Genomic DNA, 16,116 nt, shown 5'->3' on the forward strand with positions numbered 1-16,116 from the left:
CCCTAGAGATTCCATGGCAATTGCAAGCTGCTATAAGTGCATAAACAGGCACTGATCAGAGATCTCTTGTCGCTCGTGTGGTGTCTCAAGCCTGTAATCTTAGCTACTTGGGAGGGGGAGATTGGGAGGAGTCAAGGCTAGCCTGGCAAGAGATCACATCTCAACCAATGGCTTGTTGCCATGTCACACGTTTTATGCCAACTATGTGGGAAGCATAGAAAGGAAGATTTCGGTCTGAAGCTGTCCCAGGCATTCAGTGAGACCCTATCTAAAAAGCAACCAAAACAAAAAGTGCTGGGGGCATGGTTTAAGTGATTGAGCACCTACCTAGCAAGTGCAAGGCTCTGAGTTCAAACTCTAGTATTGCCAAATGAAGAAGGAGGAGGAGGAGGAGGAGGAGGAAGAGGAGAAGGAGAAGTAGAAAAATAAATCTCTTATAAATTGAGGGTGGGAGTGGGTTATCCCTGAAAGCTTGGTGACCCTGGCTGCTGGACAGTGGGGTTCTAAACCCAGCAGCAGAGCTGTGCACAATCTCTTGAGACAGTTCTCTGGCCCATGACTTTTCTCTGTGCCCTGACTTCTTAAAGTATGGTCCCCACACTAGCAGCACTGGCATCCAGTTCTCATCTCCTAAGAATGTGCTAGAAATGCAAATTCTCAGGGTATCCTTTGACCTGTGGAACAGGAATCGACAAGTCGTCCAGGTGATTTTGGTGGACGTTCAGATTTGAGAACCAAGATTTCAGTTTCTCTTTTAGAGTAGTTATTTCTCTGCTACATGAGGTGGTGTGGAATTAGGTTAACAGTGTTGGGGGATCATAAGTACAGCATGGGGGTTGGGGGATCATAAGTACAGCATGGGGGTGGGGTCCTCTTATACATCAGGCGAGGATTAGATCAGATTTTTTTTTTTTGAGACTGAGTCTTACTATGTAGCTCAGGCTGTACTTGACCTTGAGGTCCTCCTGCCTCAGCCTGGTGAGTGCTGTGATCAGGTGTATATCACTGTGTCTGGCTTGGATCAGTGGTTCTTAATGGTTAGGGGCAGAACTGGAGATTTTCTGAAATCTCCAGAGGAAGGTTAGTTTGTGAAAGTGTATTTTAAAATTATTATGGGTTTGTTTTTTAGATCTAATATTTAATTTATTTAAAAATGTCAAATGACATTGAAGGAAGGTACAATATACACTGCCTCCCAGTATTTCATGTTTTAGTACCTGTAAACAAAAACAGTTTATTTCTTTATGCTCCTTACAGCGTCCTGTGCCTATGCACAGCTTCTGTCCAGGGCACAGAATCTGCCTGTAAGAGCTCCTGAGAGGTGTTGCCCAACCTTTGGAGCCCTTATTGTGTGGCACACACTTACATATTTGGCTCTGTGAAAAGGGTGAGAGATAAGTTAGGCAGTGGTTTCTGCAAGCAAGGAGCTTACAGGAGAAAATCCTGCAGGGAGACATTTTTTTCTGGTTGGGAGATGTTGGACGTATGGAGAGGTGAGCCCTTTGACTACAACCTTGGCTTTCAGTTTTGCCAGATAAGGGAACACTGATGGGAGAGGAGGGTGATGATGGGGTGCGGCTTGAATACTGGGTTAGGAGGCACAAATACATCCTGCAGTACTGCTGCCCTGCCCACTGATTGCTTGGCTTCAGGGCCTTATTTAGGAGATCTGAGCTTAGAACATGCACCACTAATCAGTCTAGGTGCTGTACATATATAAATTTATCTTCATAGGAACCTTAACAGAGAGGTTCCATTATTACCCCCACTTAAGCGAGACGGATACTCAGGCATTCAGAGGAAAGCCACTGGCCCGAGGTCACACAGCAGACAGTGGCACTGGTACAGTCAGAATCTGAACTCAGGTCCTTCTGTTGTACAGCTCTCAGAAGTGCCCTGTGACAAATCAATGTGCCGACCATGTGCCACCTGCTGGGCATGGAGAGGCATACTTATTTGAGTAAATAGCGTCCGAAAGAAAGTCCTTTCCCCTTTAACCAGATGCAGGAAAAATTCTTTCTTTTTTGGCAGTGCTAGAGATCCAACCCAGGCCTTGCATATGCTAGGCAAGAGCTCTGCCGCGGAACCCAGGAAACATTCTTTAAGCCCCTTCCCACTAGATGGCAGCGCCTAAACCCGTATCAATATCTGGAGCCCCCACCATCTCCATTTCCCCCTCCTGCCCCGCCCCATCCGGGGGTCGCGGAAGCTCCTAGGCCCGGGGTGGAGGCGATGATCCCGAGCCATTCTGCAGTGGGGGGAGGAGCCGGCGCCCGGCCGGCCCTCGCGGGAGCCAGGTGGGGCCCTCCGGCATCGCTTGCGCGCGCGGAGAGCGGAGGCACGAGAGCCCGGGCGGGGCCCCCGAGGGCGCGGGCCAGCGGCAGGTGCGCGGCGCGGACTACAAGTCCCAGCATGCCGTGCAGCCCTGATCCGGCCCCCGCTGCCGCTTAAAGACTCCGGGAGCCGCAGCCGTCGGGTTGCCGCGGCTTTCGCTTTGCAACCGCGGTTGGAGGAGTGGACTCGGTGCTTGGCTCTCTAGGCGTCCCGGCTCTGGCAGCGCTGAGGGGCGCTCCTGGTGCACCCCTCCCAGCTTGGGGCTTCCCTGCCGAGGTGCCCGCGCCCCCGGGCTCCCCACCTCGGACCCCCGCGGCCCCGATGCCGAGGCATGGATAGAGTGGCGCTGCGCGCAGCGGCGATGGGGGAGAAGAAGGAGGGCGGCGGCGGGGGGGCCGCGGCGGCCGGGGACGGGGACGCCGGGGCCGCGGCCAGCAGGGCGCTGCAGCAGTGCGGGCAACTCCAGAAGCTCATCGACATCTCCATCGGCAGCCTGCGCGGGCTGCGCACCAAGTGCGCGGTGTCCAACGACCTCACCCAGCAGGAGATCCGGACCCTGGAGGTAAGGGGCCTTGGAGCAGGAGGGTCTGGTAGCCGGCTGGGCCCGAGGAGCGGCCCCCAGTGCATTCCTTCCCGGGTTGCATCCTGGAGTCGGGTCTCCTCCTCCTCCTCCACTTGCCGATGCATCAGGCAGCGTGGGGACCCAGGGCCAGCACTCACCTTGGGCAGGGTTTGAGGGAGGGAGTACATAGTGGGCACCCGGAGGGAGGCCGGAGGAGCTCGTGTGCTGGGTGAGCTGTGCGCGGACATCCCCTTGCGAACCTCTTTGCTAATCTCCTCTCTGTCCCCAACCCATTTCCAGGGTCCGTAGGACTCATTGTCCCACTGAGTCACTCGCTGGACTTTTCCCTGCGTGCTTGAGCCCAGCAGCGTGGGCCAGGGGGATGGGGGAGGGGGCAAGTGTGAGCGCAGGCCCGCCGCCCTTTCTTCCCCTCACGCCCAGCCCTCGGTTTTGTCCCTTCCTTTTCTCTCCTCCAGGTCTTGTCTGCCGCCTTTCAAAAAGTGTTTGCTGAAACTGCATTTTTGCTCTTCAGGCATTGGGTGCTTTCCTTTCCGATGCCACAGCGGTTCACTGCTCAAAATGTAATTACCCACTAACTCCCCACTGCCCCCAAACGTTGGGTTTTGGCTTAGGAAGGATTATGCTGGGGAAAGGAGCCTCTGGTGGGAAGAAGACACTACTTAAGGGATTCTGGTAGAGAAATTAGATATGTGTGCTCTCCTCTCTCAAATTATAGCTGGGAAGTACAGTATTAAAAGGATTTGGAAGAATCAGGCAGAGGGTTGTTGTGTTCTCAGAAGGGGGAACTCCCCCCATCCCTCACACAATGGAGGGAAACTAGTGTATTCCCAACTTGATTTTGTTCAGGATCTGCCAGGCCTCTGCAATTCTAGGGACCAGTTAACAGCTGCTTGTCCTGCAGAAGGGCCTCTCACCACCTTGCATTGCCACATCTGGGCTCCTGTAGGTCTGGGGATGTTTTGTTTTATTAGATTCTAAACTCCCCCTTCCCCTCATGGCTAATTGACTCTGCGGCTGTCATAGGGCCAGCTAGTGACGGCGGTAGTTTTTACAAGACCAGTCCTCCCTCCTTGCACGCCACAAGCCCGAATCTTTGTTTGATCCAAAATGCTTGGGGTGACTTTCCCTTCCTTTTATTTTCTCAAAAGCTACGAAGCCAGGGACGTTGGAAGAATCCAACCAGCGGGGGCTGTTATTGTTGTTTTTAAACTCCAGTTGCTATAGCAAAACTGACCAGAGCTTTGCTTAAAAAACAAACCAATAAAGCCCGGCAACCGGCCCTTCTTCATGTGAATGTCTGGAATACAGCTGAGTGTGTTTGCCCAGCAAAGTTCAGTTTTTAAGCTGACACAGTAGGGGTCCTGTGTGGCTTAGTTCTGGGAGGAGGGGTCGTTGTCTGGTTGGACTGCTGTGTTGTTGGGCTGAGAGAATGTTCTCTGTGTTGGTCTCTGTAGATTATCCCCCTTTGGCTCTGCAGTGCTCCTGGCTCCTAGGATGTATGTAGGAGAATGCTGTCTATTTTCTGCAATGGTTTTTTTGTCCTCCAGCTACCTTGACTTCCATAGTTGCACATTTTGATAAAGGCGTGGCGTCATGACACCCCAAAGCATCCAACTGTTTAGGCCTCCGAGCTTGTTGCTCAGGGGCCTCCCTGCAGTGTGCATTTGGATCGTCATCTCTGGTGGCTGGAAAGCCTTCTGAAGTCCAAGGGCACTTTGCAGTGTGAATGTCCTGTTCCTTGTTCTTTCCACTGTGGTGTGGATTCTGGGTCACCCTGCTCCCTGAAAAGACAGGGACCTGGGTTCTGTTTGGGATGAGGATTTAGACCCTTGGAGCTTGTTCTTTGGGGCTGCCACCAGGTAGTTGAGGAATCCCAGTCATCCTACAAAAAAAGGAGGTTGGAGGGGATCTCTGAGAGCTCCCTAAGCGCTGCATTGGGTGGTTTAGTGAAGAAGGCCCAGCTGGGTTGACTCAAACATTTGTGTAAGCTGTTGTACAGATCTCTGCTCAAGAATGGTTCTAAAATCCCAATTTACTGGGCTGATAATGTAGGAGATAAATTTACTGCTACAAGAATCTTGACGATAGGAGTGCTGTGGTGAGCAGAAATGTCCACAGCTTTGAAATTGGTCCTGGTCCTGCCTGGGTGACGTTGGGCAAGTCCCATGACTTCTATCTTAAGCTTCCCCATCTGTAAAATGGGGATGGTCCCATTACACCTGCAGGCTTTCTATGGGTCTGTCAGTCTGCCTGTGAACTTTTCCTGGTAAGTGCCCAATGGCACTCATGTACAAAGCGTGAGAAGGAACTAATACAGCGGGCTCTGACTTCCTAGAGGTCGATGATGCAGGCCAGGAAAAACCCCTGCTGGCTGGCTGGGGATCTCCCACCCCGAGCAGCATGTGGAGAGGCCAGTTGGGCCAGTGGCAGTGTCCACTGAGCTTTCTTTCCTGTTCTGCAGGCTTCTCTTGCAAACCAGGCTGGCCCCCCAGCGGCTGTGCTTGCAACATTAGATTCCTGGGTTTGGAAGAAGGGTCTGGCCAGAGGGTGTGGCTTCTGCAATTACATCAGACTTGTGGAAGAACCTTAAGGAGCTTAGCCCACTCTGGTTCTCCTTACATGAGCGCTTGGTCAGGACAGAAGCCTGAGAGATATCCCCGGAAGAACTTGACCAGGGGCGGGCTGCTGCTTATCAAGATCCCAGCTTGTGATGGTGTGCAGGCATCTGTGAGCCTGGCTGCCCTGTGTGGAGTGCTTCAGCATGGGTGGAAATGGTTGGACAGAGCCAGGGTTTAATGTTTGCCTCCTACCTGCCCGGCAGTGTGCTGGCCTCTCTCAGTCTCCTAGGGTTTCCTGGAGATCCACTGACCTCCATCACACACTCGCATTTTTCCTATGGAAATGGAGAGGGAGCCACAGCTGAGACCTACAGTCTCTTGTAGACAGAATTGAACGGCTGCTTTCTTGTGGTAGAATTTGGCACCCTGTGTGCATTGGGCCCTCCTGGGACTTGAGACCTTCACTAGGCAATTGGGGGTGTTCTCATTTTCTAGTTGTGTTCTAGTTGTGGCCTGTCCCACAGGTGGGCTTGCCACAAGCCCCAGTTCATCCCTGATGCTCACTTGCCTTAGGCTGATTCACCTTTTGGGGGTCTTGGTAGCACGCTGTTTGCTGCCAGCCCTACAGCACTCCCAGACAGGCTCTGCCTCAGCCAAGTTTCCTAACTTGTGCCTGGAGAAAGGTCTCCAGAGGACTTTGTTCATGAGGCAGGCCTTGCTGGGGAGGGGACATTGGGTAGTGGTAGTAGGTACAGTCTGCACTTGGCTGCTTCCCTGAGCAGTTGCCCTGGAGCTAGGGGCTGATGGGGGAGGCCCAGCTGCTCCTGGGAAGGCGGAGAGGCCTAACCCTCACTTGAGCTATGCAGAGGCCAGAGCCTTGCTCTGTGAGAACCCGAGCTCTCCCTGGGCCCCCAGAAGCATCTGTTTGGTAGGGACTGCTGGAAGTGTCCTCAGATCAGGTTCTCAGGGCATGCATGGATGTGTGTATACTGCTAGGCCTTCAGTCACTTATGAAGTGTTTGTGCACTCCTAGCTGACAGTCAACCTGGCTGAGGTGTGTGTGTGTGGGTGCCCTCATGGTCTTTGGGCTTGAGGAGCATTTATAGTCAAAAGGGGAGCCAGAGAAGTGGGCAGCAGGGCCTCTGGTACCATGCCTGGCTGAGAGTCTGATCTCCTGGGAAATTCCCAGAGTCTTGATAACTTCTCCCAAGTTACATGTCTGTGGCAGAACTGAGAAGGAAACCCGGTTTTCCTTTCCTGACCCAAATACAGTCATCAAATGTGGCAGTTTTAACCTGCCTGAGTAACTCCAATCATCCCTGAAGGGATGCGGAACTGGGGGCTGTGTCCTTTTTGGTGTCTACTTTCACCTTGGCAAGTTTTCCCCTGGACAATCCTACTTCGTAAGTGTTCCTCAGAGGAGGTCTGGGGAACCTGTAGTTTCCAAAGGCTGAGAGCTGGGGAGGGCTAGGTGCTGGAGGTAGGCCTTATCACATCTGTAGCCCAGGAGTTGGGGGATGCATGGAGCCTGGGTTTGCTGCCTGGACACAGTGACAGCAATGCCTCCTTACTTTCAGGGATATCTTTTCTCTCAGACACTTGGGTTGGCTCAAAATCCTGGAAAACAGCATTCCACACCGGAAGTCTTCTGGTCCTGCCCACTGGCTGTGGTCAGGAGAGGAACCATGCAAAGGTGCTGGGCTGTGGTAACAGAATCTGTGGCCATGTGGGGAAGGAGCAAAGCTTGTGACTGAGTCTCTTAAGTTGTGCTTTTGAAAAAATGATGCCCTTTCAAAACAAGCTGGCTGAAGTCTCTTTTACATTCAGTTCAAAGGGAAGCTGCACAGGTGTGTCTGGGGTTGTGGGAGCAACCTTTGCAGAGAGGGCCCACAGGGAACAAGAAGGTTCCTGGTCATGCTCTGTGGGAAGCGCTCTGCTGGCCCTGTGGCATGTACTGCCTTGTTGAACACTCACAATGACTCTGTGGAGTTTTATCCATCCCCATTTTGAAGAGGAGGAAATTGTGGCTCAGAGAGATAGAGAGCCTGAGTTAGTTAGTAGTTGAACCCTGGGTTTGACTGGTCTGGAGAACTCATGTTTTGAAATGTACAGCTGTCTTTAGAAACCGTGTGGTGGTGGGGATTCTGGTCAAGATCATGACTGGTAAGCTGGGCGCTGGTTTTTAAGCCTAGCTACTTGGGAAGCTGAGCTCATGAGGATTGTGGTTTGAGACCAGCCTGGGCAAGTAGGTCCTGAGACACCCCCCCCCCAATCTCCAAAATAACTAGAGCAAAATGGACTGGAGGTGTGGCTCAAGCAGTAGAGTGCCTGCTTTGCAAGCAAGAATCCCTGAGTTCAAACTCCAGTCCCATCAAAAATAAATAAAGAAGGCGTGGCTATTGACACCAAGGAAATGACCAGTAAAAAAAGGGCTGGCCCAGGGTCACAAGGCCGCTAACCAGTGGCCTTGGCCTGTATAGCCTGTGAATTTGGGTGTGGGACTGCTTTCCTTCTGTCCAGTGTAGCACATCCTGAAAGCCCCAGCTCTGTCAGCAAGAGTGATGCAAGCAGCCCTGGGCTGGTTTCATTCTGAGAAATGAGAAGCTGTGTAGAGATCAACTTACTCATAGTATTTTAATGGCTACCTGCCTTATTCTTTCTGAACAGTTCTTCAGATTAGAAGTCTATTCTTGAACTGTCTACTTTTAATTGAAATATTCACTTTAAAAAGGGAAATATAAGATTGGATAACAACAAAAAAATCACCCATAAACCACTTCTCAGAGTTTTTTCCTTGTGAACATTGTCCTGAATATTCTTCCAGTCTTTTTCTCTGCATTTGCATAGAATTGTAGGTGTGTGTATTTGGTGGTGCCTACCTTGTATGTTGCTCATAAATGTTCCTGTCTGTCACAGCACATACACTTATGCAGTGTCACTATTAGTGACTGCATATCATAAATTCTAACTATATCTCAATTCCCAGTGTTGGCCATTCAGGCTCTGCTGCAATGAGTGTCTTCTTGATAGTAGAATATGCTGGATCAAAGTGTATGAACACCTTTAGCATGTGTCCACTTGAAAAAGGATTTTGAAAAATTATGTTTTGAGACAGGGTCTCACTATGTAGCCCAGTCTGGCCTTGAACTCGAGATCTTCCTGCCTTTGTCTAGGATCACATGATCCATTAAAAATCTTTAGGGCATGATATGCCCTGTCACCTCCCAGCAGGAATGCCAGGATTTAGGAGTTGGCAGCCTTCATCCATTTATCCCTTTGCCCCCAAAGCTTTAGCAGTGTTGAAATCCCGGGATTTAAATAAGAGATGGGCCTGTTGATGGGATTCTGGGAACTGTGTCAGGAATTATGGGTTCTAGTTTTGCAGTTGCTTGCGTCCGAAGGTCTGTGCTGTGGGTTTAGTTTTGTGGTTGCCTGCAGTGAAGGGAATCTCCTTGGGCTGAGCCACTTGAAGGGGGAACCCTTCCTGGCTCTATGACAGCAGAGGGAGGGCTGGACTTGAGGTGTCTCTGGGTCTGGGGACTGGTCGCCTTTGGGTGGTGTATAGCCAGATGGTGAAGTCTGTGATCACTTAAAGCTCATGAAAGGCATGTCACTTAATTGCAGCCTGGGTTCCATCACCAATGACAAATACTGTGCCGAGAGCTCTTCCGGTGCCTGGCTTAGGGGCTGGCTTAGCGGAGTTGTGGGTTCCTAAGGGTTGCTGTAGATCTGGATTTTCACCTGTCATCTTGCAGGTGAGACCACACCTGTGTTGGAGAATTAACAGTGGGTTATAGAGGAGCACTGAGATGAGAGTACCTAGGATGGGACACAGTAGTACCTTGAACCTGGTCTGCTGATGGGAGATGGACTAGCAGCCTGCCAATCCCACCCGCCTGTGATGGTGGGGTCTTCACCCACAAGACTTCTGTAAGAGGAAGCAAATAGGTTTGTCTTAGGGATGTGAGGGTTGGGTAGATTCTTGGGCGCTATCTGGAGTGTTCCTGTGGTGGGTCTGGCTCAACCTGAAAGGACTCTCCCATTAGAGACCCCTGCATACGTTCTCTCCTGTAGCGCCTGGTGAATGCCTTAAAAATTTACACAGATTTTAGCCGGCCACTGGTGGTTCATGGCTGTAATCCTAGCTATTTGGGAGGCTGAGATTGGAGTTTGAGGCCAGCCCAGGCAAATAGCTCCTGAGACCCCCCCCATCTCCAAAATAATCAGAGCAAAATGGACTGGAGGTGTGGCTCAAGTGGTAGAGCACCTGCTTTGCAAATGTGAAGCCCTGAATTCCAATCCCAGATCCACAAAAAAAATACGCAGATTTTGCATTCTGTACCCCAGCCATTGTTGGTTTTGCTGTTGAGATAATGTTATAAACTCTTTCCAGTTGCTTCCAGAAGGTACAACCTTTCCATCTTGTCTTTGTGACCATCTTGACCTCCCTGATTCTAGAACCCAGGTGGAGAGGCAGAAACTTGCTTTGGGCACAGCTATTGAGATAAAAAATGCTCTGTCATTTACTGCCAGGCACCCCTGTTTGTGATCTGCATGGAAAAAAGTCTCAATCTGAGTTGCCATCACCTCCTGGGATCAAACCTATGGATTTCTACAGGTCTGTGTTTTTCTCTTGTCCTGGTGTTGATGGGCAGCATCAGTTTAATTGGGCAGATTGCCTTTCCAAATAACAGAGTTGAAGTCATCTTACTTCCTGTTTTTCTCCCCCTTTTCATATTTCTACCCTCAGAACAATTGCAAGAATGAACTATGACTTGTGTTTAAATATTTTAAGAAAGGAGAATATGCGGTATGTCGCGAGGCCAGCTATAATTAGGAAAAGCAACTTCATACTACCCAGATTGTAGCTAGAATTGGCAATGAGTTGATTGTGAGGGTTTTGCTTTCAAGTCTGATGGTTTTGCAAATCTGATGAGGTCATCTGCCTATGGCATGGCAGGGGCTTCTGCTGCATTGCACCTCCAGACTTTGGGGCTCATTTGAGCTGGTTAATTTGGGTTTAGTTTTGATATGGGCGAGCAGGACCAGTTTCATTCAAGGTGCATACAGTTTTGCTGATAAGAAAACTTGCAGGTGATTTTTAAAAAGCAGCCCTAGCATTCTTGCTCACTGGGTGCTGTCTTGAGGACTCCTGCCCCACCAAGCCTGGGGTCCTTGAAAGCCATTCCACAAGACGCTCTGATGACATAGGACTTCAAGAAGTTGAGACCATGTTGCACCAGCCGGCTACCTATGGAGATTCTTGAGGATGAGCATTTGTGTTTAAAGGCTCTGAGAAATCCTGCAGCAAGGGTTCCTAAACTTACTCATCCAGAGCTTCTTGTCTTCCCACTAAACGTAGTTGGTGAAACACTGCCTTAGCCACGAGCAGGGAAAGAGACTAGAAACTGTAGGATCAGTTCCAATCATTGTTCTTTCTTTTTTTGGCTGTATTGGGGTTTGAACTCAGGGCCTTTTTACCACTTGAGGCATGCCCCCAGCCCAGCTGCTGTTCTTTTTGTATTTTATGAACTGGAGGTCTGCTTTGAGCTTGCAGGTAGGATTGAGGGGATCCCTGTAGACTTAGCTGGTGGAAGTTACCTTTTGTGGCGGGGAGGTGGCATGCTTAGGGCCACAGAGGTCTCCTTCCAGCAGGGAGAGGAAGCCTCCCTGAGAGGTCTGCCTGCCTGGTGCATGCCTCACCTCCTGCTCTGGTGCACTTAGCTACTGCCCCTGGCAAGCTGCCCTCAGGGTCCCCCAGAACCTCAAGATCCCTTGATGGGCAGGAAACAAGGGAGAGAATTGCAGATGCCTTTCACCCAGGCTGGAGAGGAGAGGAGGGGCTGGGCTGCCCAGGAGGAATGCTTTTTTAAAACAAAAAAGGAAATGCTGGCTCTGAAGGGAGAGGAAAGGAAGCAGGTTCCTGTTGCTGGTGGTGGCTTTTTGGAAGGCGGAGCTCTTTCTGGCCTCCAGGCTGGCGGAGGCCTGGGCTGGCTGGGGCCACTCTGGGGGCACTTCGTGAAGTTTCAGGATTACAGCGCTGCTTCTATCCTTTTCATCTCCCCCAGATCACTGAATCAAATGGATGTGCAGTTTCCCAAAGGGCCATGGTACACCTGTTACAAAATGAATGTGTCACAATAGCTGCCGTTTACAGCAGGCCACCGCAGGCCTGGCCCTCTTGCTAAGAGATTTCTGTGGCAGGTACTGTCACCAGCCCTGGGAGGAAGGCCCTCTCCTTACCCCCTTTTCATGTGAAGATACTGAGGGGCAGGGGGTTAAGTGACTTGCTCAGACTCACAGCTAAGGAGGCACTGAGCCACCCCTTGATCTGGGGCAGTCTTAATTACCTGCTTGTGCTACCCTACACCCATCTGCAAATGCCTCTCCTCAGCTAGAAGATATGGAAATGTGGTATAATTTTAAGACTCTAGTGGCTCTTGGGTTCCAGAGGGCGGTCCCAAAGCTTGGGCCAGACCCTGACGATTCTTAGGTGAAATGCTTCTGTCTGAGTTTCCTTTTCTTTTTTTTTTTTTGAGACAGTCTCACTGTGGAGGCCAGGCTGACCTGGAACTCATGGTCCTCCTGCCTCAGCCTCCTGGGTGCTAGGCTTTCAGGCCTGCAGCATGTGCCCAGCTACATTTGTTTTTAACTTTACTGTGGAGATGGTAAAACAGACAAAAGTAGACAGAAGGGTGTGATGACCCCCCCACCACGCATTATTCCCCAGCGCTGGCCAGTCTTGGTCACCTAGTGCATTTATACCTGAATAAGCCTGCTGTGGGAATGGCGACCCTGGGCAGTGGGTCTCCGGAAAGAGGGTGGGAGGAGGGGTTCTAGTCCAACCCTCCCCCTCCAGGCAGAGCTGGTCTCATCTCAGTAGGCTGGGAGCATGCTACCTTTGATCCTCCACCCCTAAAACTTGCTCTGCTCTGTTCACCATAGGGCCATCTTGTTCTCTAACCCCATCTCCTGCAGCTGGGAGTGTGCAAGGAGGTGGGACCCCACACTGTAGTCCCACTGCATGTGACCTGCCCTCCTATCCTGTCCATTTCCCCGTGGCTTTGGCATCCACTCTCCTGTTTTTCCTTTATCCATATCAGAGATGAGGTGTTTCAGCCAGCACTTACCCAGTGGCATCCTGCATGGCGGGTGTTATTCTCTGCTCATATCTGTGCTCCCAACCTAGATGGGACCCAGCACCTGGAAGGGGCTTCCTTGTCCTTTGTGGTTCTGTCTCCCCACCCTGGCCCAGTCCTTCCCCAAGCCTGGTTTTGTTGAGTGCTCTCTCGCTTTCTCTGTGGTCTCTTGACCTCAACAGGGACTGTTTGCTTTTGGTTGTCCTCTTGTTTGCTTTGGTTTTTGCTGTGTGCCCTTACAAGTGTCTCTCAAGTGCTTGTCACTCTTGCTGGCTGTTGAAGAGCTCTAGGTTCCCTCTCCCCGGCACAATCACAGTGTCACTAGGGGAAAGGACCACCCCAAGGAGAGGTGTGTGGTAAGGGTGCACGGTGTGCGTGGGCTCTGTGGTGAGCATGACACATTCACCTTCTGACTCTTCCTTGCTAGCTCTGTGACCGTGAGCAAGTTTCTTAGCTTGCTGAACCTCAGTGCAGATAACAGGGAATAAGGATGTTATTTTGTGAGGAGTTACTAAGGTATAGAAGGTGTGCTGGGGGGGAGGGGGCAGGGGGAAGAGGGGAGAAATGACCCAAACATTGTATGCACATATGAATAAAAGAAAAAATAAAAAGAAAGTGTGCTAGACAGAACTTGGTACTTAAGAAGGAAAAGGAATTCTTTTTTTTTTTGAGATAGGGTCTCCATCTGTAACCCGCACGGGCCTGGAATCCAGATCTTCCTGTCTCTGTCTTGAGAGTGCTAGAATTATAGACATGCTGCACCATGCCCGGCTTCAATATGTTTTTTTAACCTCTTCTCATGTGGCATTATTTTTAAACACTTTGTGCTTCTCTGTTATCTTCCTTTCTGTCATTTTAATCACTGCGTGATTCCCTTCAGTGGCCATGCTGTCATTTACCAGAGCATTTCCCCCATTTTTGGACATTTCGGTTCTTTCCAGATCTCTGCTGTGATAAGCAATGGGCTGGAGTCCTCTCACAGGCACCTCTTTATTTTTGTTCCTACCTTGAATTCATTTCCTTGAGATAATTCCAGGAATGGAATTCCTAGGTCAGAGAGCATGGATTTCTTTCTTTCTTTCTTTCTTTTTTTTTTTTTGGTGGTATTGGGGCTTGAACTCTGTTTTTCTTTTCTTTCTCATTTTTTTTTTTTTTGTGATAGGAGCTGCTAAACTATTCTCCATTTTGTTTTTTGAATGATGATCATCTTAAAAATTACATTCCAGGATAAGTATCTCAAATTTTTGTAATCCTTCTTATCCTTGGTGTCTTTCTCATCCTGTTCCTTATTATTTCTCCTCCCCTCCATTATTTTAACTTTTTTGCCTTGTTAAATCATTCTGCATCTTATATTTGCTATTTTTTTTTTCCTGGCAGTCCTGGGGTTTGAACTCAGGGTCTTGCTCTACCATTTGAGCCACACTTTACCCCTTTTTGGTTTTAGTTATTTTTCAGGTAGGGTCCTAAGGTTGTTCCTGTTCCTCCCTCCCCTGCCCTCCCCCCCCCTCCCCCCGCCCCTGCCAACCTGGACCGTGATTCTCTTGTTTAGCTGGGATCACAGGTGCACACCACTGTGCCAAGCTTATTGGTTGAAAAAGGATCTTGCTAACTTTTTGCCCTGGCTGGCTTTGAACCTCTATCTTCCCAATCTTTGCCTTTCCAGTAGCTGGGATTACAGGCCCAGCCTTGCTTCTGCGAGTTAGTCCTCTGTCTGTTCATTCACTGTTTATTGAGCATCTGCTCTGTGCCGAGTACTGTCTTAGGATCTAGGGAGAGAGCAGTAAAGGAAGGGGCACCTTTAATGGGAGGAGAAAGATAACGAACAAGAGACAGAGAGAAGTGTGAGACAAAAGGAACTGGAAGTGGGGTGTGGAGGAGACGCTGCTTTAGTCTGGGTGGTCAGGAAAGGCCTCCTTCCCAGAGGGGGGAGTGCTTGAGTGGAGTCTGCAGCAAGAAGACCCCTGCAACCTTGAGGACGTTCTAGCCAGAAGGTCTGGCATGTGCAAGAGCTTTGAGGCAGAAACAAATGAGCTTGATGCATTCAAGGGCCAGAAAGATGCCCGTGACTTTGTAGGAGGGGGATGGTGTTCCCCTCCCCTCCCCCCTCCCCACTGTGCCCAGCCAGCACTGTTCTGCCACTTAGCAGTGCGTTATGAGTTATATTGTGCTTCAGTAAGTCAGCTTGGGGAGGGGAGGGTGGGGTGGGGCGGGAGGTGGGTGAGTAAAGGTGCTGGTGAGGTGTGATTGAAGATGAGGCTCCACAGGCTGCCAGCTGACTCATCTCAGCACCAAGGTGTGCAGGGAGACTTCACCTTCATTACTGGAACACAGTTCTCTGATGTAAGCCCTGGCAGTCTCAGCCCGACTGGGGGCAGCATGGATCTCTGCCCTGGGAGGGGCCTGGGAACGGAGGCTGCCAGCTCAGATGTGGGGCTGCTGAGGTGAAGTAACTGGCACTCACTTATGGGAAACACGCCTGAGAAACAGACGTGGGAAACCCCCTTCTTCCTGGGCTGCTCTACCCTGCCCCACTCTTGCCTGACTGAGGACTAGGCTCTGTGGCTCTTGTTGGGAACAAGACATTGTACTCATGGCTTTCTTCCCTTAGGGTGGGCAAAGAAGGAATATGAGGTCTGAGGAGATGCTTCGGAGACAGTTTAGAATGTATTCACTAGTGAGTTGTTAGCCTCATGGCCACCAAGGTATGGCCTAGTGGAAGGTGTTGGGTGCCATTTTGTTTGGAGGGAGCTAAATGGCTTATAAGCTACTTGGCAGTCTGATGCCATTGAGTTAGGGGCCAGCTTTGGCTTCTTTGCATATGACCTTACGAAATAAGAAGGGAAGGTCCAGTCCTGGGAACAGAATAACTTGGGCTCCCTGTCTCCTTCCCCTGCAGTTATAGTCAACCTGAGACGGACCTGCCCAGTTTAACCCAAGCAAGCTTTTTAGGGGCGTTCTCTGCTGGCTCCTCAGTAATGATAGATTTATGAGCCCACTTTGCATAAGAGGTCTGAAACCACCTTGTAACTGGTAGAGCTGGGGTTCAAGTCTGGAAGTATCTCAAGTCACATTTGTGTTTGTTTCAAGGAACCCTTCGGAAGTCCACTGGATCTTGGGCCTTGGCTGGGGCAGAAAGAGGTGGGATAGGGTTTGATAGGGTTTAGCTATGAAATAATGCTGGTGGAAAAGGGTGTGGAAATCTCTCTTTTTTTCTTCCATTTGAAAGGGAGTACCTTAAAGGTGACCCAGGACGAATAATCCAGTGTCAGTGCCTGGCTTAGCAGGAATAGGCTGAGCAAGGGTGGCTGGTGTCCCGCTAGACCAGGCTTGGGGCTATGGGGGGCTGAGGTGCAAGGCTGTTACCTGGCTTCATGGAGAGCCCCGAAGTCTCATGTCAAAGAGTCTCGCTTCTGCTTTGCAGTGCCCTGGATGGTAAGGCAGCATAGTCATGGTTCTTGGCCTAGTTGATCTTTAAATGTTGGAGGCCAGTCTTAGGAGAAAG

At 50.4% G+C, this 16,116-nt stretch overlaps 1 protein-coding gene across 3 annotated transcripts in view; it reads left to right on the plus strand.

Moving 5' to 3' along the window:
- Window positions 1-2,377: 2,377 nt before the first annotated feature.
- Window positions 2,378-16,116, plus strand: part of Ksr1 (kinase suppressor of ras 1) — a 135,889-nt gene continuing 122,150 nt past the window's right edge. Inside the window, exon 1 of one of the 3 annotated variants that reach the window (XM_020174031.2) lies at window positions 2,378-2,896. In XM_020174031.2, the coding sequence (XP_020029620.1) occupies window positions 2,666-2,896 (231 nt within the window). In that variant the 5' untranslated portion in view covers window positions 2,378-2,665. The remainder of the gene's footprint in view (window positions 2,897-16,116) is intronic. The other 2 variants (XM_020174033.2, XM_020174035.2) reach the window with 2 other exon arrangements.

This window comes from Castor canadensis, chromosome 11 (genome assembly GCF_047511655.1).
Source record: "Castor canadensis chromosome 11, mCasCan1.hap1v2, whole genome shotgun sequence".
Taxonomy (NCBI): Eukaryota; Metazoa; Chordata; class Mammalia; order Rodentia; family Castoridae; genus Castor; species Castor canadensis.